The sequence below is a fragment of the Bactrocera neohumeralis genome, chromosome 5 (genome assembly GCF_024586455.1).
Source record: "Bactrocera neohumeralis isolate Rockhampton chromosome 5, APGP_CSIRO_Bneo_wtdbg2-racon-allhic-juicebox.fasta_v2, whole genome shotgun sequence".
Lineage (NCBI taxonomy): Eukaryota > Metazoa > Arthropoda > Insecta > Diptera > Tephritidae > Bactrocera > Bactrocera neohumeralis.
In genome coordinates this window covers 12,404,691-12,429,482 of record NC_065922.1, presented here as the reverse complement: position 1 = coordinate 12,429,482, position 24,792 = coordinate 12,404,691, and the positions used below count along the sequence as shown (strand labels likewise).

The window sequence follows — 24,792 nt, the reverse complement described above, 5'->3', positions numbered from 1 at the left end:
AAAAATCATTATGTAATTCTGATGTATACCCACAGCTTAAATTATAGCAAACATTTTTATTTTTCATAGGGGCTGAAATATCAAAAAAAAAATCATATAGAAAGAAAAGTCACTTATTTTTTGCCAAAGCATACTGTGTATTGTCTTCTAGAAACAGTTTTTTTTCTTTTTCTTCATAAAATGAATTCGATATAACATAATCTCGCCCTTCGAAAGTTCCAACAATTCTATCGGGTGATTTTTTAAGAGCTTGATAACTTTTTTTAAAAAAAACGCATAAAATTTGCAAATCTCATCGGTTCTTTATTTGAGTTAGATTGGTTCATGACATTTACTTTTTGAAGATAATTTCATTTAAATGTTGACCGCGGCTGCGTCTTAGTGAGTCCATTCGGAAAGTCTTTTGGGCAACTTTTTCGAGCATTTCGGCCGAAAGAAAATGTTGTCTTCCAAAGTGGAATATTATTTCTGTAGACTTTAGACTTGACGTAGCCCCACAAAAAATAGTCTAAAGGCGTTAAATCGCATGATCTTGAACTGCCCATTTTCTTCCCGAAAAATGCACTGTTTGGTGTGGTTTGTACGCTGGTGGAATCATTGGAATTTTTTGTCACGTTGGACGCAACGTTACGGTGAATGGCGATCGCTATCGTTCGATGCTAACAAACTTTTAAAAATAAAACTGAACTTGGTTGTGTGTTGATGGCGCTACATGCCACACAGCTCGTCGATTCTATGGCCATTTTGAAAAACTTCGGAGAACAATCATTCAAAATACCCGTAAGTTGGCCACCAAGATCATGCGATTTAACGCCTTTAGACTATTTTTTCATTATTGGCTACGTCAAGTCTAGACACCGCAGAAATAAGCCAAGTCATATTCCAGCTTTAAACAGGTCGGGAGTCATTCTTGCCTTTTCGTCGAATTTGGAGCCAATTTAAATGAAAAAGTAAATGTCATGAACCAATCTAACGTTTCCTCTTAAAAATCACCCGATATAAATAGTTGTTGTTGTAGCGGCAGAGTTCTTCCGTCTTGACAGTCCTTGGCCGGATGAAATTCTGGGTCCATTTCGGTTACGTAGACCAGACTGTCGGATCTATAAAAAGTCTTTATCGTTGATAGCTTGTCTCTTTTGAATAGAATCATTCAAAATATATTCTTCTTCGTCTTCTTTATTGGCGTAGACACCGCTTCCGAGGTCATAGCCGAGTTTACAAGTTTTTCTTCCTTCTCGCTGTTTGGAGCCAGTTGCAGATTCAAAGTGAAACCAGATCCTTCTCCACCTTGTCTTTATAACGGAGTGGAGGTCTTTCTCTTCCTATGCTTCCCCCGGCGGATGCTTCGTCGAATACCCTCAGAGCTGGAGTGTTTTCATGCATTCGGAGTTGTTGATGGTCGTTTATTGCTGCACTGAAGTGGATGAGAATTTTGGCTGCAACAAGACAGTGGTCCGAGTCCGTGTTAGGACCTCGGAGCGTGCACACGTCTAAACCACTAGGGACGTGTATTCGGTTTATCAAAACATGATCGATTTGGTTGGTGGTTTTTCGATCTGGAGATAGCCAGGTAGCCTGATGAATTTTCCTATACTAAGATCTTGTACTACAGATAAGCATATATCGGGCCTCGATGAAGTCGATCAGCCTCAACCTATTTGGGGATGCTTCATCATGGAGGCTGAATTTACCGACCGTTGTGCCAAATACACCTTCTTTGCTCACCCTGGCGTTAAAGTCGCCAAGCACAATTTTGACATCATGGCGGGGGTACCTCTTATAGCGCTCCAAGCGCTCATAGAAGACATTTTTGGTCACTTCATTCTTATCTTCCATCGCAGCGTGGGCGGAAATCAGCGAAATGCTGAAGAACTTCGCTTTGATGCGGAATGTGGCTCGACGTTTTTCCACCGGGTACTAGGACTCGGCGATGGGGTCTCTCTCCCACCATGAATCCCACAACGAATTTTCGCTCCTTTATATGACCACTGTAATAAATGTCACAAGGACCTACTCGTCTCAGTCATTGTTCCGACCATCGCACTTTTTGGACGACGGTGATGTTAGACTATATTTTCACTAGGACATTAACCAGCTGGGCAACGGCAGCTTCCCAATTAAGGAACCGGACCTTTCAGACCCGCCCTTAAATTGTAATCCTTAACACGTTTGCAGGAGTCATCATCAAAAGGGGGGTCTCTCATCCGATGCTGTTTTGTTCTTTTCTGCGGTGTTTTTTAGGTGGCGGATCAACCCTGGGGCGGAATGTTTCGCCATCTGACTTAAGCTCGCCTTCAAACGGATGTTTTAGGCTAACCAGAGGATACTTGGTCTAAGACTGGAAGTCGTGAGCTGCATATGGCTCAATGTAAAAGAATAGTTTCTGGCCACTCCCATGTGAATGGCAATGAGAGAACTTTCTTCACTTGCGCGAATTTCTACACATGACTCCATCCTCCATACTAAACCTTGCGCTTATAAAAATATTATATCACACGAAACAATTGTACGACAGCTCTTAGATTTGAAGCTTGGGTATAACTTCCAGGAATATTGACTCAGTTCCAGAGGCTTCTTTACATAGAAACTATCCGAATTTTTCTCCTTTTCACTTAAACTCAGAAAAATACCAGATAATCTCATTAAAGCCGCCTTAAAAAGACTGACTTAAATTCCCTTCATCATTAACACCACAGGAAAATTCGGATAATAAACCGATCTGCAACAACAAAATAAGCAGTAAAGAAAAAACCTGCCATAAAACACACTTTTCTACCATCAAATGAAAACGGAACAAATCTCGCCACAGGGTTGCACAGTGCACACATTGTTGCTACTTTATGTACTTAATTACAGTTTATAGTTCTGACGAGCTGCCCGACAGATTGCTGCCATCATTGCCTGTCATTTGTGTGTGTACTCGTATGTCACCGTTATTAGCCGAACAACTGTTTCAGTTTTATTGCTTAAACAAATGTCTGATTTCTGCATTTGAACTGCTCATCCGTCGGCAGTCTCCTTGTCGCTCACACTTTTCCGGCGCTTTTGTTTCAACAACGGTCCATCTGCCTGCCACGTGCTCTCTCCCGCCGTGGTGGGTCGAGTCATTTTATGGTTTTTCTTTTAATTACTCTGGTTAAGCTTTTAATTGCCCTTTATGTTGACTAGTGACAGAGAGAAACGCTGTCAGCGGCAGGTAGTGTTGAACAATGCGCTTTAGTGTTGTGGGTTGTCAGACGAGATTCGCATCTTTTTTTGGAATTTGTAGTAAAGGTTCCATATTCAGTTTGGCACTTGAAAGATTTTTCGGCAATTTTTAACCTTTCTGTTTTTAATTATTAGGGCAAATGTATTTTATTAAGGGATGTCTTATTGTTGTTAATTTATTTTGACATTTTCAGGTAGATAATGGTTAGTATAATACAAATTGGCCAGACAAAGCCATAGACACTCTAAGGGTTTCACCTGAAAATTTTCAAAAAGATTTTATTAAGATATTTTCTAGTTTTTTGAATGTTGAGAAAGATGAGATGTTTATGAAAAATTACCTTTTTCGTCAACCTTCTTAGGTTATATTAAAATGGCTGAGAAAGTCGACACACAATAGAAGTCAGATTTCTTTAAGAGTGAATGAAATTGATTTTTATTGCTTACGATTCACTATCATATTACATACATACATATATGTATGTAGCATAAAATTTTCAGGTTCTGCTCTCAGATATAACCAATTTATATCCATTTTATAACTAAAACTTGAATTTTGTTTCAATATGAGTGGTTTCTTTTATCTCGTTTTTTCTTAGCATGTAAACTTTATCGCTTTGTTTGACGTGTTTAACATACTATAAAAACTCATCTATTTTATAGAATTTAGTAATTTAAAATTTTTCAAGTTGGCAACCCTTCAGAAAAAATTGTAAACCTGTTTAATTTGAAGGAAATGTCCTTATGTATCATATTTATTTCCGAATTTCGATTTAAATTTTTAGCAGGTGGCAACTCTTTTCAATAAAATTTTTGGAATAAATCTTTCTTTAACCTGTTTAATTTACTCCAATAATTTTTCTAGGTCATCGAATATAGTAATTTAAAATTTTGGTTAGGTGGCAACCCTTCTAAAAAAATGTTCAACCTGTTTACCTTGACGAAAAAGTTATATCATAATTATTTGCGAATTTCGATTTAAATTTTTAACAGGTGGCAACTCTTTTCGATAAATTTTTCTGGAATAAATCTTTGTTTTACCTATTTAATATACTGTAATAATTTTTCTATATCATAGAATACAGTAATTATAAAATTTTTTTGAACAGGCGGCAACTCTTTTCAATACATTTTTTGAATCAATTCCTTGTTTCACCTGTTTAATTTTCTCTAATAATTCTTCTATGTCATAAAATTTAGTAATTTTAAATTTTGTCCAGGATATCATAATTATTTCTTAAATTTAATTTAAATTTTTTACAGGTGGCTCTTTCCAATAATTTTTTTTTAGCTTTGAGTTTTCTTCAACTGCCCACTATTTTGTATGTGCCATATTTTAATAAATTTAACTTTTTTAAATTTATTAAGTAAAAATGAATGAAAGGCTGGCAACTTTTCAAAATTATTTGCATTTTTAATACAATTTTGTTGCAATCAATCGACTAATCTAAAAAAATTTACTTCAAATATTAATCTACATAGTACTTGCGAAGTTTATCAAAAGGTATCTTTTGAAGATATTGAGGTTCGATGTTACATCTACTTCGTCCCCGTGAGAGTCTGGTGGTAGAACTTAACATGTTTTGGGCCACTGACATGACAATAAATTTTAGAATCAGGCACGATTTCCATCTCGTTCCACTCTTCTGCCGGGAGATACCTTATTTTTATACCCTGAACAGGGTATTTTAACTATTTTATTTTTGCTACGACACCCAGGACGTCGGGGGGCGTATAAAGCATATATGTATGTATATAAACGATCAATGTGCCAATCTGAGTATATGTAGACATTTTCGTCTGTATGTCCGTGTGTATATACTTGTCCGAACTAGTCCCTTAGATTTCGAGATATCGATCTGTAATTTTTCCCGTGAACTTTCTCTACAAGAAGCTGCTCATTTGTTGGAAACGACGAAATCCGTCGTCGGTAACAAGGTATCTTCTCGATAATTCGGTGCAGCCGAAGCTAACGTACTTTCTTGCTTAATAACAGTTTAAGAAGAGATTCGAGATATTTGTTTTATCAGTTAGTATACTTAAAGGAAGAGTTAGGTTTTCAGTTGATTGCGACACTGTTTGTTATGCTTTCTTGGACTCAAATGATCTGAAGTAGTATTAAAGAAGTACATTGGGCATCTAGATATAATGAACAAAAACCGTAGTAATCATGTCCATTTGACTTGATGGAAGAAACTCTTCATTAAAACAACATAGGCTATGAACTAGATATTTACCACAAACAAAAATATAATATTTTTCGGAAACATTTCTATGATCTTATGATGTTCTATATAGAAATTGACATTTTAGATCTGAAAAGTGTAAGAAAGTGCAGTTATTTAGGTTTTTTGTGTGAAGATCTTCGCCTTTGCCATCACTTACGACAAATATATTTAGGACATTTATTAAAAAGAGACAGAGGAATGGTAAGATGGTCACCTGATCACTGTGAACCAGACAAGGACAAGAATGCAATCCCTGTTTCGACACCCGCTAATAAAACTATATTTATCAAAATGTTTGCTCTCAGTCGCCGGCTTCGGAGTACATTTCTGCCAAGAAAATGCGTCTCAAAGCATTCAATAGTCATTTGGAGTGTTAATACAATTTTTGGCACCTCTTTCTGTCCAACAAAACCATGCCACACAACACATATGGGAGATGATACGTAGGTTGCTATATATATTTCTGGCCTAATAATGTAAATAGGCATATTTATCAACGAAAAAAGTTTTTTATTTTTTTTTTGGTCGATTGCTGTTTTGTTTCGGGCTCATACGCATAGATCCATGATTCGTTACCTGTGACGATCTTATAAACGTCTTTTGAAGCACCGCGATCGTATTTTTTCAGCATTTCTTTACACCAATCCACACGAGCCTTTTTTGAGCAAATTGTGCTGGATCCAACGAGAACAAACCTTTTTTACGGCCAGGTGTTCATGCAATATCGAATGTATGCTGGTGGGAGAAATGCATAGGCATGCCTCTATCTGAAGGTATGTTACATGACGGTCTAGCATTATCAGTTCACGTACGGCATCGATGTTTTCTGGCACAACGGCTGTTTTTGGACGACCTTCACGGAATTCGTCTGTGAGCGAGCGTCGGCCACGATTGAATTCGTTGTACCAGTTTTTCACAGTACTATAGGATGGTGCTTCATAGCCATACAAAGATTTTAGTTCATCGATGCACTCTTGTCGTGATAATCCACGTCGAAAGTTGTGAAAAATGATCGCACGAAAATGTTCACGAGTTAATTCCATTTTTTGGCCGAGATGAATTTTTTAATTCCCTGTCAATAAAACAATTCACGATTAAATGACAAAACGTTCTGAGTGATGTTATGCTAAAAAATGTCAAACTTTCCTATGGAAATGTCAGATTGCACACTTAGTGTTGCCCTAGGCCAGAATATATATAGCAGCCCTCGTAGCTCAATCAGACAGCTAGACTAGATATTAACGGCAGTCATATGTATATAGTATACACCTATGTATGTATAATTAAGAGAAAAATTAAACAGAATTAGAAAGAAACTTTCTTGGAAGCGGAAGCTTCCACACCTATATAAACAAAAGTTGTTAAAAAGCTTTGAAACTTCCATACAAAAACACATATGTGTGTTATTACTACCGATTGTTATTTTTAACTTTCCTTTCTTGAACATTTACCAGCAGCTGCTAAAAATAAATTAAATTTAATACGAAAATTAAACAAATTTCCTGCAGAACCATACCTAAGCCACTTGTGTCTCCTTTAGCTATGCAGACTGTTTATATTTCAAGAAAAGCGAACTCGTAAATATTTGCATTTCCACTTTGTGAGTGTGTTTGTGTTTGTGGGTGTGCGTCTGCCAGCTGCTTTGCAAACTCCGGGCTGTTTCCTTGTAAGACGAATCCCTTTATCAGCCACTTCCCCCATTGTTAAGCGACGCGTCTAATAATCACATGCAGTCTGCTTTGTTATGCCACTTCCTTGGTGCACCAACTCTCACACCAGCCAGTTAAGCTCTCTCACTGCAGTGCGTTAAATGTTGCTGTTTTTAATTTCTCCGGCACCGGAATTTGAAGCGCCTCTCCAAGGCATGCTCTTAAAATATTAAAGCGTTTTTATGGAGTAGAATTAAGACACCTCCTTCTAGGCATCTCCTTCGCATGTGCCTATTATGGCACTTAAACTGCCGCACACGCTCCAGCATGCTTTAATGCGAATTCTGGCTGCCGCTTCGCTTCGCTTTGGCGGCTATACGGTATATTAACAACCGGCTTAGGTCGCGAGTGCGTGTCGAAAATGTGTGTGTGTGTGTGTGTTTGAGAACAACCAACGCGAAATGTGTAAGCTGTTCGTCTCTAGTGAATAACTGTGAAACTAACACAATAACGGGAAATAACAACACAGCCGCCGGAAGGTCGGTTATACAAACTTACATGCGTACGTGTCTTCCGATTCGTCTAAGTCTGAAATATTCCACGGCGACGTGATGGTTATCGTGATTATCTCACGTCTCAGGGAGCACCATTCAAGTGAGTGGGTCTCGCAACATGTCTGCAGTTAACACTTTAACACGTCAAGAGACTTACTGATTGAAAATTGAGAAATTTTTGCAAATATTTTGTTTTTCATTTTGGTAGTAGAGTTCTACTTATACAATACCGTCCCTTTTATACTCGAGGCATTCATTCTGAACTTTTTCTTATAGTTATACCTCTTTCAAATAGTCAGTCTCCAAAAGGTTCTTCTTTGTTTCAAATATCATTTGACTGATAGTAGTAACCAGCTCTTAATCGAAGCGAGAGAAATAAACGAGCTTGAATAACTTTCTTTTCTGAAGCTTTGCCTTCTGAACGCCGAGTTTACAACAGCGCGCCAGTCGTTCTTCCTTTTCGCTGTTTGGCGCCAATTGGAGATTCCAAGCGAAGTCAGGTACTTCTTCACCTGGTCTTTCCAACAGAGTGAAGGTCTTCCTCTACTTATAATCGGGGATGCTGCGTCGAATACTCTCAGAGCTGGATTGTTTTCATCCATTCAGACGACATGATCTCCTCAGTGTAGTCGTTGTATCTTAACTCGCTGAACTATGTCAATGCCATCGCATATCTCGTACAGCTCATCGTTCCATCGACTGCGGTATTCGACAGTGTCAATGCGCAAAGGACTATAAATCTTCCGCAGAACCTTTCTCTCGAAAACTCATAATGTCGACTCATCAGATGTTGTCATCGTCCATGCACCATGCTCAATGTAGCAAGACGGAATTTGTGTGACTTGTAGAGTTAGGACTTTGTTCTTCGGTAGAAGACTTTGACTACCAGTGCCATAGTAATAAACTCGGCAAGAATTCGAAGCATAAAATGCTTTTGGTAAACATTCATACCTTGTGAAGAAATCTTTGAAACAACTAACGCTCCTAAGACCATTATAGCGAGTTCACTAGTTTAGTTTTTGACCGTGTTTAAAATTGTCAGTTTTTCTGTTCCGACACTTAATGAATAATACCAACTGTCGAGGCTTTGCTTTTATAACTTTATCAGATAAGGTTTTACCAACATCAGGTCAAACCCAGCTTAATTATAACTAGTAAACTCAGACATTATCAGACCTCTGACACATCTGCTCTCGGTTGTTTTTTTTTTATTGACGGCGAAGGTTTGGTTTCTAGATTCAAACTTTCGAAAACCGGTTTATTCGATATCGGTATCTAAACTGGCATCCCAGGGTTCCACAATATATTAGCAGAGAACTCCATTTCCATCAGATATATATTTGATGTTAAAATTTTTTAGTATCCAGATGACTTCTGGAATATAATGGTCTTAACCCTGAACGGGTGTTGTTAGTTAATTCGATTTTTTGCTAACAGGAGCAAAAATAACGAGACCCGTCTAGGGTTAATACATTTTTTGTTTGGATAATGGCTCATTCTACTAAAACAAACTAGTTCCTCTTCCTTTACAATCTTATTTATGTATATGTTTCCAATAGGTTTTCTAGTAAAAGGTAGTTTTTTTGAACAACCTTCTTTCAAAAGACACTAACCCTCATCTTAATCGAGTTTGTTAAAACTACTTCCGTATTATTTTGAAATAAAGCAACAGGGTCTTTTAAAAGATCTATCATACCGATGTCGTCAAAGTATAGCGCCATTTAAGAGGTTTACAAGTTAAAAAAGCTTCAACTCCAAAAAAAAATCAATTTATTGCTTCCTCTGCTGGGTTCACCCGAGCTCGTCCATCACATATACTCGGCGTGCCACGTGGTGGGCAAAAAACACGCTGGCTGTCTTTTGTGTTGTGTCAGCAGCTTTTTCGCGTCTGCTGCGCTTAATGTGAAGTAAAATGGTAATTTATGCGTTTTTTGCCTCTTTGCCGAGTCGGACATATTTCGGCGAAAGTTTTTATTTGCGCTGTCAAAATTATGCGAAAGCCTTCAAAAGGTCCAACGTGCTGGCATTGCTGAACCCTTTTTGGCGTTGCGGGTGAAAAAAAAAACGAGTGATTGAGTTATGCTTAGGCTAGAGGGCACATACTCATATATCAATCACGATAAATGCCGTTTTGGGGTTTTATTAATTGTGGGGTCAAGTTGTTGGGTTAAATGTAATAAATGTTAACATTTATTGAGGGTGTAAAGGTATTCTTCGTGAAATATTGCGAAACATTTGAAGCTCTTTCGTAAGGCTGCGACGTGACTTTTGGTTACTGTTTGGGAACATGTTAACAACGGATAACAGTGATATTTACACAACCAGGTTGGCCATGACCGAAGAAAATTAATATTTATTGGCTTGCAATTGCTGGTGCTGCTTCTAGATTAATCAATATAGTTTGGGTTAAATTAAGTTAGGTTGGGCTGAGTTAGGTTAGGCTAATTTATGTTAGGTTTCTTCAGTTATAGCTCTTTAAAGCCAAAATTTAATAAAACTCTGCAAGATACTTAAACTACATGTAAACCAAACATCACATGAGGCTATGAAGTTGAACTCCACGAGCCAAAATATGACTGAGATCTATGCTTATGCACAATCTTTGAAGAATTTATACTTAGAAGAGGACGTATATTCGACAAATAATTAGAGAGATCAGAAATTTTCTTTACTAGGGACTACAGTGAAGAATCAAAAGTTCTGATAATCCTTCTTCCTATTACAAAAGGTTCTGAAAGAGGTCTAACTTTGCTGAGCTGCTGATTGAATAAGGATCTGTTCAGAGCATGGAGTGATTGGCTACGTGAAAGTAGTTCCCATTTTTAACTAAAACAAGTTTCAAGTTTCGAAAAAGATACTAATCATTCGCCAAAGAGAATTAACCGAGTTTCGTCGAGGCTAACGGCTTGACTACCGTTGGCTATCAAAGTATATGGTTAAGTTTTTGGTTCCTTAGCGTCATCTAACACTTTTGAAATTTCCTGCAGTAATTAGGTGACTTAAAAAGTTCCTGAACTTAAATAAAACTTAGGCTTAAATTAAATTAAAATAACTGAATGAAAATGACCAAAAAACCAAAGATCGATAGACTATGATGATAGAAGACTCCGACTCTAGCCGTAGATTCTAGACGTTGTATTTCATTCGAAAATCTTTGAAGATCCATAAGAAAGTCATATTAAAAAATTACGTAATATTAAGAGATCAAGTCCAATCCACCGAAAAAAAAACATCTGAATGAAATCGACCAAAAAATCAAAGATCGAGAAACCTCGGCGATAACAGACTCCGATTCTAGCCGAAGATCCTACATGCAGAGTTTCAATCGAAGATCTTTAGATCTACAAAGGAATTAATCTTCAAAATTACGTAGTATGAAGAGATGATCTCCAATCCACCGAAAAAATTGTACGATCTTTTTGGAAATTTATTGGAAAAAGCTCTAGTTAAAGTATTTTATACAAATACGCGGTTAAGAGTATAAATATTTCTTTATCAAAGCAAAAGCTTACAATTTGTAAGCCAAACTTGCAACTGTCAAGCACTTAACCTAACTTCGATCCTCTGCAATTTACTCTCGCATGAAAAGAGCATGAGTGTCATAGCTATTTAGTAAGCAAGTGGGTATGTCTACCCGAAAATATAACCTAAATATGCAACCTTTATTTAAACGCGCATTCCTATCAACAGCAACATTCTCTCCACATTTCTTAACCACAAAGTAGTAAAGAGTCTTCAAGGCCAAAAGTATGACAGTAAAGCAGCAAGCTTCCGCCGCAATAATTTTATTACCCGCCGGGGCTCTAAACTCTTAAGAATTCCAAATTAAGCAGGTATGAGCACACAAACTGTTGCCTAAATACCTAAAACCTTAAATTCCTTAGCGAATCTCTGGCAATAAAAACTTTAAAGGGTTCTTATAAGCTTGACGGCACTTTTCGCGGAATGCAAAACTTTCACTTTTAATTACAAAACCGCACGAACACACAAACACAGCCACAACAATAAAATAGGTACAATGTTGAAGGGCAAAAGTCAGCGCTTGCGAGCTTTAAATGTGATATTTCGCGAATTATTGCACACATTTTGTTGCTTTGTAAAGCAACAACAAATGATTGCTGATTTTTGCTGAATTTCATGGCACATGTGCGAGCACGTGCTTGCGGGCAGCCACCGCCGTAGATCGTGGTGAGGAAATACATATTTGCCGCGTTTGCAGCTTCTTTCCAGCTTATCTGCCATCACCTCCACCGATTCGTATGAATTTTCTTATCCGACGGCAATATAACATTCATAAATTACAAAATTAAAATTCGTTTTCGCCGAAGTGCCAACAAAGTGCGTTTCCTTACACGCGCGATGGCGAAAAAAATTGCGGGAAAAAGCCTTAACCACACAGTCTCATTTGTTTTACTCGCGCCTACATATTCTCGGGAAGCCATCCTTTGAGTTTTTATACAGTTCGTTGGTTGCATAATATTTATTGAAGTTACGCAGAAAAACAGCAGTGTTCGTAGGAACTTTAGTTATTTTTTCCGTCTATAAGTTTTATGAGTTTTCGTAATCGTTGAAAGAACTGGTAAATTACAAGAAATGGTGCAGTGTAGACACAGTAGGCTCTTTTATTCTGGTGGTTGATTGAAATTCAATGTTGTATTTCATATTTCCGTTGAAAACAAGCCTTGTAAAAATCATTTTACATGTGAACTTTTGCTGAAGTACTGCAGCTTTCAGAGCTTTCACACTAACTCACTGGAAAAGTCAAACGTCGAACTTACCCTCATATAGTTTTTCTCCTTAACATTAAGTCTATTCTTTCTTAAAATGAAAAACGTCGAATGTAGTAATAAATTTAATCCAAGACCTGGCAACCTCCTTTATAATGGCAATCCTGCTTAAAACAAACTCGGACAGAAAGGTTTGTAAAACTTACCCATCCAAATCAGGATAGATCTCCGAAAGAACAGCCTTTGGCCAGATAAGATCCGAGGAAACTTCGATAACATAGAACCAGCTATCGTGGTTCTGGCTATTCGTTCTGAATACTGAAGCAGGTTAAACTCCTACTTATCCAGAATCGAGCCCGGCATATAAAATATATGTTCAGCATGCAACGAGTCCCCGCATGACATTAACCACCTCTCTGCATGTCCAGCTAACCCTACACAGCTGATACCCCTCTCCCTATGGTCCGACCCTATCTTAACAGCACGTTTCCTGGGACTACCGTTGAATGATATCGATGGCAATTGGTCTGAACTGTACCACCCTGACGGAGACTGGTTAACCGTTAAAGTAACACAGAATATTTTCTTTTACCTAGTTAATTTTATGATTACTTGGACATATTTAATTTTTTAATGTATTTTTTAAATATATTTTTTAAACATCTGGCAACCATTCTCAGAAATTTTCTTTCATTTGTAATCTTTTTTATACTTCTTTACTTTGATACTCATATTGGCTTTGCAATATTTTATTTATCATATAAATTTCAATCAGCAAAATTTTAATAATCTGGCAACATTTCTCAAAAATATTTGTAAATCTAATCTTCTGTAAATTTTTTTAATATACATGTTATTTTAGCTGCTTTATTGTATGAATATTATGGAATGAATATAATTGAACAGGTGGCAACTCGCTAAAAAAAAATATTTTTAACATCTTTCTAAAATATTTTAAATTTTTTTTTGTTTTACATAAACTTTCTTTCATAAACATGCTGTTAAAATAAACATTAATAAAATAAATACTAAGGTGGCAACCTTATAAAAAAATAAATAATTTTCAACTATCGGTCGCTAAAAAGTTGTATTTATACTGCATTTTTCCTGTATGTCATATTAGTATTTTGCATAATTTTTCAACAGGTGGCAACCCTAAAAATTATTTATTTGGGTACACAAATCTTCGAAAAATTTACATATAGACACATTGTTTATAAAAAAATTTAAAAAATGTATAGAATTGTGCTTAGCTTTTCAGTAGTGATATTCTGTGCCCAATGATTCCATAAATACATGTATGCTCTTAAAATAAATATTATAAAAAAAATATATAATAATAAATAAGCTCTCAAAATAAATATAATAACAAAAATAATTTTAAACTATGGGAAGCTAAAAAGTTGTATTTTATACTGTATTGTGCCTTTATATCATAAAAATATATTTCATAATTTTTTAACAGGTGGCAACACTAAAAATTTTTTGGGTGTGAAAAACTTCCAAAAATATATAGAATTGTTTTTAGTCTTTTTAGTAGTGTTGTACTGCGTCCAATGATTTCATAAACATGTTGTATAAATTAATATTATTTAACAGATGGCAACCTCACAAAAAATAATTTTCAACTATAGGTCGCTAAGAAGTTGTATTTCATACCATATTGTGCCTGCCTTTCAGAAATATATTTTTCATAGCATTTTTTTAACAGGTGGCAACCCCAATTTTTTTTTTTTTTTGGTCATAAAAACGTAAAAAAACTATATAGAATTGTGTTTAGTCTTTTCGATAGTGATGTTCTGTGCCCAATGATTTCATAAACATGATGTTAAAATAAATAATGCAAAAAAATAATTTTCTCATAAAAAAAAAATTTCTTTAAAAAAAATAATTTCAACTACCTGTCGCTAAATTTTATTTTATTACAGCACTGTTCCTGCATATCCCAAAAATATTATTTAAAAATTTTTTTAACAGGTGGCAACACTAAACAATTTTTTTTTTTTTGTTATAAAAAACTTCAAAAAATATGTAAAGTTGTTTTTAGTCTTTTCAGTAGTGATTTTATGTGGCCAATGAACGTGACGGCATTTTGTTGCGTTACACAATTTCGTTGCGAAAATCTTACAGTAGTGCAACTTACTTGACCTATGTATGTACATATGTACGTATTTTAAACAGTAGCAATAATTAAATTTAAAGTGAAATTATTTTGAGAATCTCAAGACCACACGTAGAGATCTCTACTTACGTAGTACTTATGTATTTGCAAACTCCTCGCTGATTTAATTAAAATACATTTCTCCATACTCTCTTCGTATACATATGTATTTGTACTGTAATGATTAATCATGCATAGGCACATATGTAAATATTAACATTATTTATTTAACGCAGCAGATGCCGGAATATTCCATATAATCTATTTATGGGCTTCGCATATTCACAGTAATCACATGCCAAACGCATTTAAGTTGAATAATTAAAGTGAAATGAACTTTTGTGGTCACCCACACCTTCTCCAAACATATATGTACTTTCACGTATTTTCACTATCTACAGTTATACATATACATATATAGTATGCAAATTGCCGAAATTCACGCAGGTGCAGTTTTCTTGAGAACTTAAGCAAATATTTTACAAATCGCTAATCAGTTTGCACATACCAGCAGTCATGCATACTGTGGGCATTCAAATTAAGAAATTGCGAATAAGCATATGCATTCCACATTTGATATAAAGGTATGGTCAAAATTAAAAGTATTCATTATGGCACTCACATATAATTATATATATGTACATATGTATGAATGTCTCCAATTTGTTTATAACTGCTCATGCCTCACACTTTTACCCACTTTCGCTTTGTCTTTGGCTAATAATCGATAAGTCAAATGACAGTTTTCGCTCGCCGCTCAAACCAAACAAACGGTTTCTTACCCTATTTACTATACTCATACTCGCTACCATCATGAACACGCAATTGACGGCAATGTACTTCAACACACTTTTAAGTCGAATTAGATAACGACTCTGTAGGAAAAATTAAACCAGACTTATATTGCAGGAAAAACAAGAAAATTTTTTTTAATAATTTTTCTGTTTCAAATATAAAATATACAAATATATGTTACTCAATAAATAAATCGAACAAAAATGGACATACATATTTTAACGAACACAACTGTACATTGTGTATAGTACAAATAAACCAAGTTGGTTGAGATAATTGATCGAAAAATAGTTGAACTGAATTAATAGCTTGAAGGAACGGGGTTTGGGATATCAATGAAATTATTTACTCCTGTGAAAGTACAATCGATGCCATTATGTTGGCACTCGATTTCTTTTGCATGGCCAACACGGGCACGTTTCCAGAAGTCCCGACGTTCAACCCAATTTTCGACGGTTTTCAAGCAAAAATCGGTCGATACTGCAGCAAGTTCGATTTTGGTACGAAATTCATCAATAGTCGCTGGCTTGTTGGCATTAACCATAGACTTGACGTTGCACCAGTAGAAATAGTCTAACGGCGTCAAATCGCACGACCGAGGCGGCCAATTGACTAGGCCATCTCGTGAGATAACACGTTCACCAAACGTAATTTTCAATAAATCGATTGTGACATTCGCTGTGTGGCTTGTGAAACCACATATTGTCCAAGTATATATCAACCAATTCGAGTCAAAAATATTCGGTTATGATTGAGCGGTAGCGATTCCCATTCAAAGTAAAGTGCCGGTCTTGATAATCACGGAAGAAGTACGACCAAATGACCCCCTCGGCCCATAACTCGCATCAAACCGTAATTTCTTCGGGAGGAATGGTGACTCATGTGGTCCGTGTGGAGTGCTGCTTGACCAATAACGCATATTTTGCTTATCGACCAAGTCATTCAGCCAGGAATGACACTCATTACTGAAGGTGATTTTTCGATGAAAATCCTGATCATTTTCAAGTTGTTGCTCAGCCCAATTCACGAACATACGACGATTCTGGTGGTGGTTAAGGATGTAGATTTTTTTCGAAAAAATCACCACAACGACTTCACAGAGATGCCCAACGCTTGAGAAAGATGTGTGAGAGACTGATTTTGGTTATCCTCAATTGATGCGCTAGCGGCAGCAATATTCTCGACACTACGGGCACTTCTTTGTCTCACTGGCACGGGAATATTTTGTACCGAGCCTGTAGATTCAAATTTTTCCACTAGTCGTTCAATTATTGATCTGACAGGCCGATTATGATGATCACAAATTGAGCGTAGCGCTCTTGAAGTTGAGGCCACTGACTCCGGATTTCGGTTTAATAATTTAATAATTTAGTTTTAATAAATTCGACTCATTTTTGGATCGTATATCTTTCGATGTTGAATTGGTAAACTTTACTGAAGAGAAATGTCAAAAGAGCGGAATAAAATATGGCGTCGTTTGTCACTTTTCTACCGTCTCGATTGAAAATCCCGTTAATTGGCTTATAATCTAAAAATTATCAGTAAAAATAATCTTACGAAGTTCAAATTAAAAATGAAATGAATATAACGAAACATTACTACCGGCTTCATTTTTGGATGTATGGACCATATCTGCCCATTAAGCACACCAAACATTGACTTTTTGAGGATGTAACAGCGCCTCAACAATGGCTTGTGGATGAGCAACACTCCAAGTGCGACAATTTTCTTTAATAACATATTTAATAATAATAGTTTAACCAAAAGTGAGCTTCATCGCTGAACAAAATTTTTTTTGTGAAAATCAGAATCGACGGCCCTCTCGTCTTGAGCTCATTCATCGTACATGCAGTGCGCTCGATGGTCGTTCGGCTTCAATTCTTGCCCAAGATGGATTTTGTAATCTTGCAAACCAAGATCCATCCGCAAAATCTTTCATAAAAGAGATGTATACATTCGGTTCTTCTTCGAAATTTTGTATCTTCGCTGCGCACTGTACGTCATCTCTGAGGATGCTCATTATCTACTAGAGAAAACGTGGTGTGAAACCGATCCATGGTTGCTCGAATTTTATAAATTTGCAACCGTTCTGTAGTAAGTTCCTTCATTATGAAATTATTATCATTATGACAAACTAAACTGAGTAAAAACCAACTGACAGCTATCTAAAAGACCAACTACGAAAAGTATTGCCTCATTAAAAATCATATTATGAGATGAAGATTGTTGATTCGAAAGGGTTAAAATCAATTGATGCTTGAGGTTGCCAAAACGGATGTACGCGGCTTTGAAATCTCAAAAAAAATTTTAAAAACTTAATAATTATGTATTTCTGGTAAAAACTTATATCTGTTTCAAATAAAATTTCAGCATATGTCATATTGATTTTAGCGTTTCCTTAATATACTTACTATGAAAATTAATTGAAAGGAAAATTAAGTCCAAAATCCTCTTGAATTATTTCTATAAGTTAAAAATATTTGGAAAATAAACGGTATTTCAATATTACGAAGAAATACCCAGAGCTGGTCCTCTTCAAAAGTTACGATTTTGTTACATTTCCTCCACAAGTTAATACTCTTTTTAGGTTATGCATTTCCTACCAGGTTATGAGTAATATGAAATCGCTCGCAAAAGTATTTACATATTTACATATTTACTCATTAGCCTATTGCAAGAGTTTTCACGCAGTCCAACCCATACATACATATATATGTACCCACGTATGCAGCCCTGTAACAACATACGCCTCTCTGCATAATAAATACACAGAGTTCCTACTGGGCACGTGTGCTACCAACATTAAAAATTCATTTTGCATTTTGTCTCTTCCCTTTAACATTGCGCTATGTTGTAATTTGTCGTTTGTTATTATACCGAATATGTCCGTTAAATGTCGTAGAAATGTAGGTCTCTTCAGGTCGTTGTTGTTCTCTGTGCGTTTATTTTGTTTTTGTGGATGTCGAATATAAACTAAAATCAATTGAATCGCATGTCAACATGAACAACGTCAATGGCTGCGCTGGCCATTCGCCTTTGCTTTGTGTGGCGAAGATTCTTTTCGGCGGAAATGTTAAGTGGCGGGCGTGGAAGCGAAGAAAGCCAGCGGTTATATGTAAGAAACATATCTTAGATAAACAAACAGACACTAATTTGGTATGCACGTTTTTATAAATTTGTTATGAGCTGTCATTAATACTAAATGGTATTTAATTTGACACTTAGACATGACACAGAAAATGATACGGCGTTCATTTTTGTTTGAATTACATAAGCCTTAGACTTAGCCCACTCAACAGTTGATTAGTAAAAAGCACTGACCTGGTTAACACAACAGAAATTAAAGACTATCAGTAATTTTCAAAGGCTAGCTTCAGGGTCTTTCGAAGTAGATGGTATGAAACCCTCATGCAAATCCCGCTGCAGCGGATGCTAAAAGTTGCTATTGCGATGATCTAAGCCATCTAAGAATATATTTTCATAGTCGTAACATTACATAACACTCCTTGGCCTAAAAGCAGATACTCGGAAAAATTTCGAATAAGTCAATAAGCTGCTTCACTCACTCTCTGCCGTTATTAATAACTTGGGAACCAAAATATCTACTTACTTAGGCGCTCCTCGACTGAAATGAGTTCGAGAAACCTGAGAAATAAAGTGTGATCCATTTCGAGGTTCAAAACTGTCTCTTTCAAATGTTGGCCGCGGATACCCGTCAGATGGTCCATCATTTGAGTCCAATTTTGGATGACTCGTTCGAGTATTTCGACTAGTAACTGACGAATGACAGGCGCGATGTTTTGCTCCAAAGCCTCAATCGAAACGGGATTGTACGCATAGCCTTTACAACTTTACATATGTATGTTTACAGTAGGAAGACTAACAGTGTGATATCACACGATCTTGGTGGTCAATCGACTGGCCCAAAACGTGAAATTATCTGCTCATCGAAGTGTTCTCTCAATAAAACCATTGATTGATGCAATGTGTGGGAAGCAGCAACGTCTTGTTGAAACCAAATGTCGCCGAGATCACGAGCTTTCATTTCAGGCATCAAATAGTCGGTTATCATGGTGCAATAGCAGTCGACTTTGACGGTTACGTTCTCATCAGCATCATTTTTGAAGAAAAATGGACCGTTGATACTACTGGCCCACAAACTACAGCAAACCGTTGCTCTTTTTCTGAATGCAGTAGCAGCTCTTGAATCTCTTCAGGTTGCTCTTTGTCCGAAATGCGGTAATTTTGCATGCTTACATACCCATTGAGCCAGAAATGGGTTTCATCGCTGAACAAAATTTGGCTCGAAAACGTCGGATCTTCTTGGAACTTTTAAAGAGTCCATAGAGCGAAGAGATGTCGCTTGGGAGGGTCGAGCGGCTGCAATTCTTGAATAAGCAGTATTTTGTACGCCTTCAATTAAGCTTTTGACGTAAAATGTAAGGTAAGAAAGTGTAACTGTTTCCATGACAATCGGATCTTCGTTATCGAGGCGGTCTCAAACTTGTAACAACAACAACGGAGAAACAAATTTAATAATATTTCTCTTTCCTCCACCAATAATCTCCTTATATTCTCATTCCTCTCCCAAACATAATATTAATATTTTGTATCTGGGTTATACTGATTGGTCCCAAAAAGCATGCATTACAGGCAAAAGTTCATGGGGTGAAAGTTTTCACAAAGCAAGCTTATTAAAAACTTCAATATTTGTCCAAAATAATTTAATATTTATTGTCCTTAGAAATTACCCACTAATCCCCCACAAATACTTATATACTCACCCTTATATGTAAGCATGTATCCAGGCGCAGCAATTTAATTGTATAATGTTTATTTGATTTCTTGTCCAACCTACTTATTGCCAACAATCTGCTTGTAGAAGTGTAATTCCCAAGTCAATTTACGGTTTTTCGATTTTTATATAAAATTGCTGGTAGCAATCAAAGTGACAAACAAGCAAATGTCGTACATATGTCTGAAGTGTTTAAGTATGCACTCGTGTCTAATCGTATATACTGTATATACCGACTTATGTATATATGTAGTAAAAGTCGTTTTTCCAAATGTTTGGCTCTTGCACTCGATGAGTAAGTGCTGAGCTTTTGTGGCACAGCAATTTCAAATGATTCACGCGATCCAACAATCAACCGAACGGGCGTAGCGCTGTCAAAGTTGGCGACCGAACTCGAACCGCGCGAGCACTTCCAGTGGCAATTCGGAGATGTCTGTGATGTATACCGTCACATACTGTATCCACTTGTAGATATGTAAACTTGGAGGGTGTGCGGGTGTGTCGGTTCCCTGCACCAACGACTCAACAGCTTGTCTACACATGTCTTTTTCGGTGTCAGCGGTTCAACTTTGATTCAATGCTCCACTTGCCGACCCCAAAACTCTTCGCTTTAAACTCGACTATCGCGGTTAAGTAAATTGGAACGAAATTACAGTGGGAGTAAATATTTGATTAGATTCTTTGGAAAATCGTTAAGCACGTACTTGTGTTGGTAATCGCGTTTATATTCGTAGTATGCCAGAACGAAAACAATATATACATAGATATGCCTGAATGTAGATAAACATATAAGTATATTTTAATGGGTGTTTATTACATAGTATTTCATCGCATCAATGAGGGTACTGCACTTTATCGTATGAATGAGCAGAGCGTAAGTCCGGTAGCTGGTGTTAGTAGTGTTGCCGCTCATCATATGTTAGATAACTGTTTCCTAATTAAATCTTGAATGAAAAATACTTGTACTCAGCTGCGAAGATCTCGTCTTTGATTTGTCTCACAGAGGTCATTACTAATAAAAGGTGCTACTCAAGTGTTCTTTTTTCAAACAAGAAGTAGTCTATACGCACTAGTTATTAAAATTTTCAATTTACCATTTTTATACCCTGAACAAGGTATATTAAGTTTGTCACGAAGTTGGTAACACCGCGAAGGAAGCGTCGGAGACCCTATAAAGTACTCTGTGCCCAAAAAATAAGATGACATTGTATTTATTTTGAAAATTCTTTATTGATTCTTCCAAATCAATTTCATCCCGTTCAAAGTAATTCCCTCTCGATGCAATGCACTTATGCCAACGGATTTTCCAATCTTCGAAACACTTGTTGTAGTCACTTTCCGGGATGGCCTTCAGTTCCGTCTTCGCTGCGGCTTGAATCTCCTCTATCGTTTAAAAACGGTATGGTGCATTATCGTGGTGTAAAAATCAAGAATTGTCTTTCCACAATTCCGGCCTTTTTAGGCGGATAGCGTTACGCAAACGACGCATAACGTTCAAATAATATTCCTTGTTGACTGTTTGACGGGTTGGAAGGAATTCATAATGCACAACACCACGATAATCGAAGAAAACAGTTAACATGACCTTGATTTTTGAGCGACTTTGGCGCGATTTTTTTGGTCTCGGCTCTCTTTTGGCACGATATTCGCTCGATTGATCGGTTGTTTCGGTGTCGTAAGCATAGATCCAAGTCTCATCGCCAGTTATAATGCGTTTCATGACACCCTGGTGGTCGGAAAGCATCGTTTCACACACTTCAACGCGACGCCTTTTTTCCAAAAAATTCAATGTTTTCGGTACCAGTCGAGATTTGACGCGCTTGAGGCCCAAAATATACTTCAAAATGGTATTGGCTGAGCCTTTCGATATGCCAACTTCATCAGCAAGGTCTCTAATTGTTAATCGATGATTTTTCAACACCAAACCTTTGATTTGTTGAACGTGAGCTTCGTCGGTTGAGGTTGATGGTCGCCCTAGACGCTCTTCGTCTTCGACACGTTCACGGCCGGCTTGGAACTCACTATACCACTTGCAAACATTTTTTTAGACATAGCCTCATCACCAAAGGCTCTCTGCACCATCCTCTACGTATCCGCAGCAGAAAATTGATTCCGTAAACAAAATTTAATGCAAATTCTTTGCTCAACAAATTTCGACATCGCAAAAAACGAAAAACTCACTTTTAGCAGCTCACAAAACGACACGTTTCTCAAACACTAATAAATATTTTGACATAAAATTAGACATACATGTGACTGACAGTACTGCTAACCTAAAAAAAAAAATAATTCTCCAAATCCTTCGACGCGCGCAGTTTAAATTCAAATGTCACCTTATTTTTTGGGCACAGTATATATACAAGTATAAATGATCAGTATGTTGAGCTGAGTCGATTTAGCCAAAGTTCTGCGAAAGATTTCTGGTTCTTTGCGCATAGGTAACGGCGCAGACCCTAGTCGATGGAACGATGAGCTGTACGAGTTTTAAGAGACAGCGGCTAAGTTTGGCTAGGTCACGTTGTCCGAATGGATGAAAACACTCCAGCTCTGAAAGCATTCGACGGAATTCCCGATGAGGAAACCAGAGAAAGAGGAAAACCTCAACTCCGTTGGAAAGACCAAATGGCGAAGGACCTGGCCTAAGCGGTATTTATGCCAACAAAGAAGCAGAAGAAGATATTGTGTTGTACTTCACGGTTGTTTAGTTTTTCTTTATTCAAAATTTAAGTCGGTTTGAAAAATATTATGCTTTTGGTGTTTTCTCCAGGTTTCTTTATCACCATTATGGCTTTAACGAGATTTACTAATTCATTGGGTATACCAAACTCATATAAGGCCTCACCCAGAAACGATCTATTTATATTATCGCCTTGATACCTATAAATAAACAAAATGTGTTAATATTAATTTATTGAGTTTTTTCAAGAATTTGTCTTAATATGAATATCTGTTCGTCAAATGTGTCTACCTTTTCCGGCCATTGCTGTGACATGCTTTCTAAGTTCATGTGTGACAATTTAAGCCGTCGATCGATAAGCATCGATTTCGGTAACGTAAAACCTATTGTGGGAATTCTATGACCCTGGAATCGATCACACTTACGCAATTTCACTCCGGATACTGACGGATAACTCTTACTTATTCAAAATCGGCCGAGACATATCATATATACTTATGTCCAGTATGCAACGAGCCTCGCATGACACTAGCCACCTTTTTAGCAAGCCCAGCTAACCCTACACATCTGACACCCTCCATCTACGGCCTACCTGGGCCTACCGTTGGCTGACCTCGATGGCAACTTGTCTTATAGCCTTGACAGACGGCAGTGTTAATCCGGATTAACTGCGCACGTAATCAGATCCAAATTTGTAGGTGACAGACGGCAGCTATGCGAGTTTGAAACTCTCATAAACAGCTCATTGTCCTTTTTATAATGTTTTCAATGAAAATTGATAGAAGATAAACATTACGGTTGTTAGCCGACCAATTTTTACCAAACCATTTTTTATTACAAAAGCATATCAACACATTATTTTTAAAACTGCATCATAACATAGAAGTTTTATTGATATTATATTGAGAATTTGATAAACAGCTGTCAGGGTTGCTTGTATTTCATTCACAATAGATGAAAATTGGCCATTTTTAACAATGTTGCCAACGAAAATCTCACAAACTCCCTAAAATTTTGAGAGTTATTTTTGGACTCAGCAACGGAGTTAGCTGTGGTAACTCCTGAATTAATCCCGAAAAATGCAATTAATCTGGTTTAACGCTGCCGTCTGTCAATGCTATTACCCTTACTACCCCAACGTAGACTAGCTAACCTTTACATCAACAATAGCTATGATGACTGCTTTGTAATGACCATTTAGTATATAGTCGTATATCTTTTTCCTTAAAATGTTTATCAGGTCGTTATACTTTCCACGTCAAAGTCGATTTTGTTCAGGTTTTCAGCTTTCACCCCTCTAAGGTACTCAGATGACCCTTTTGTTTCTTCCACTGGGGCTCAGTACGCAGATATACATTTTTTTTCAAATTTATCAACTCAAACAATTTTTCTTTTTCATTTCCAGGATTATGTGACAGATCTAAATGGCATCGGCCTTTGTGTGGTCAACCTAATGGATGATATGCACGAATATATGCGTGGGCTCTTTTTGCTAATGTAAGTAGTGATAACTTGGAAATTATTGCATTTAAAAAGTAAAATTTATAGACAAATGAGAGCTTTTCCTTAATATTTTTTAAGTAAGTAAAAAATGTATGCGCTTTGTTCTACCCGGTCAAAGTACTCAGTGCGCAATATATTAATGGTAAACCGGAAGTATAAATTCATCTTAAATAATCCTGCAAGAAAGAGAAGAGAAAAATATCCTTTGATATTAAATCTTTGTTTATGCCTTCATAAGTCCTTACTTCGGTAATACCTATCTACAAACACTCATAGCCATAAATCAAAAAAAAAAAAAAAAAAAATGTTCCGCCACATTTCCTGTTTATTAAGCTTAAGCACAAGCTTTGAGTCAATAAAAAATTTGTCAATATACAATATTATTGCTTAAAATGCAAATTGCGCGCACCACAATCACTAAAACCATTATTCTTACTTAACACAATAACAACAATAAAGCCTGCTGCATACAAAGCAAAGGCAGAAGCAGCGCTTG

The 24,792-nt window shown here is 36.6% G+C and overlaps 1 protein-coding gene across 1 annotated transcript in view; it reads left to right on the top strand.

The window, feature by feature from the left end:
- The window catches only part of LOC126758067 (uncharacterized), a 130,878-nt gene that overhangs the window by 91,295 nt on the left and 14,791 nt on the right, over window positions 1-24,792 (top strand). Inside the window, 1 exon segment of the mRNA XM_050472071.1 lies at window positions 24,199-24,290. Within this exon segment, the coding sequence (XP_050328028.1) occupies window positions 24,199-24,290 (92 nt within the window).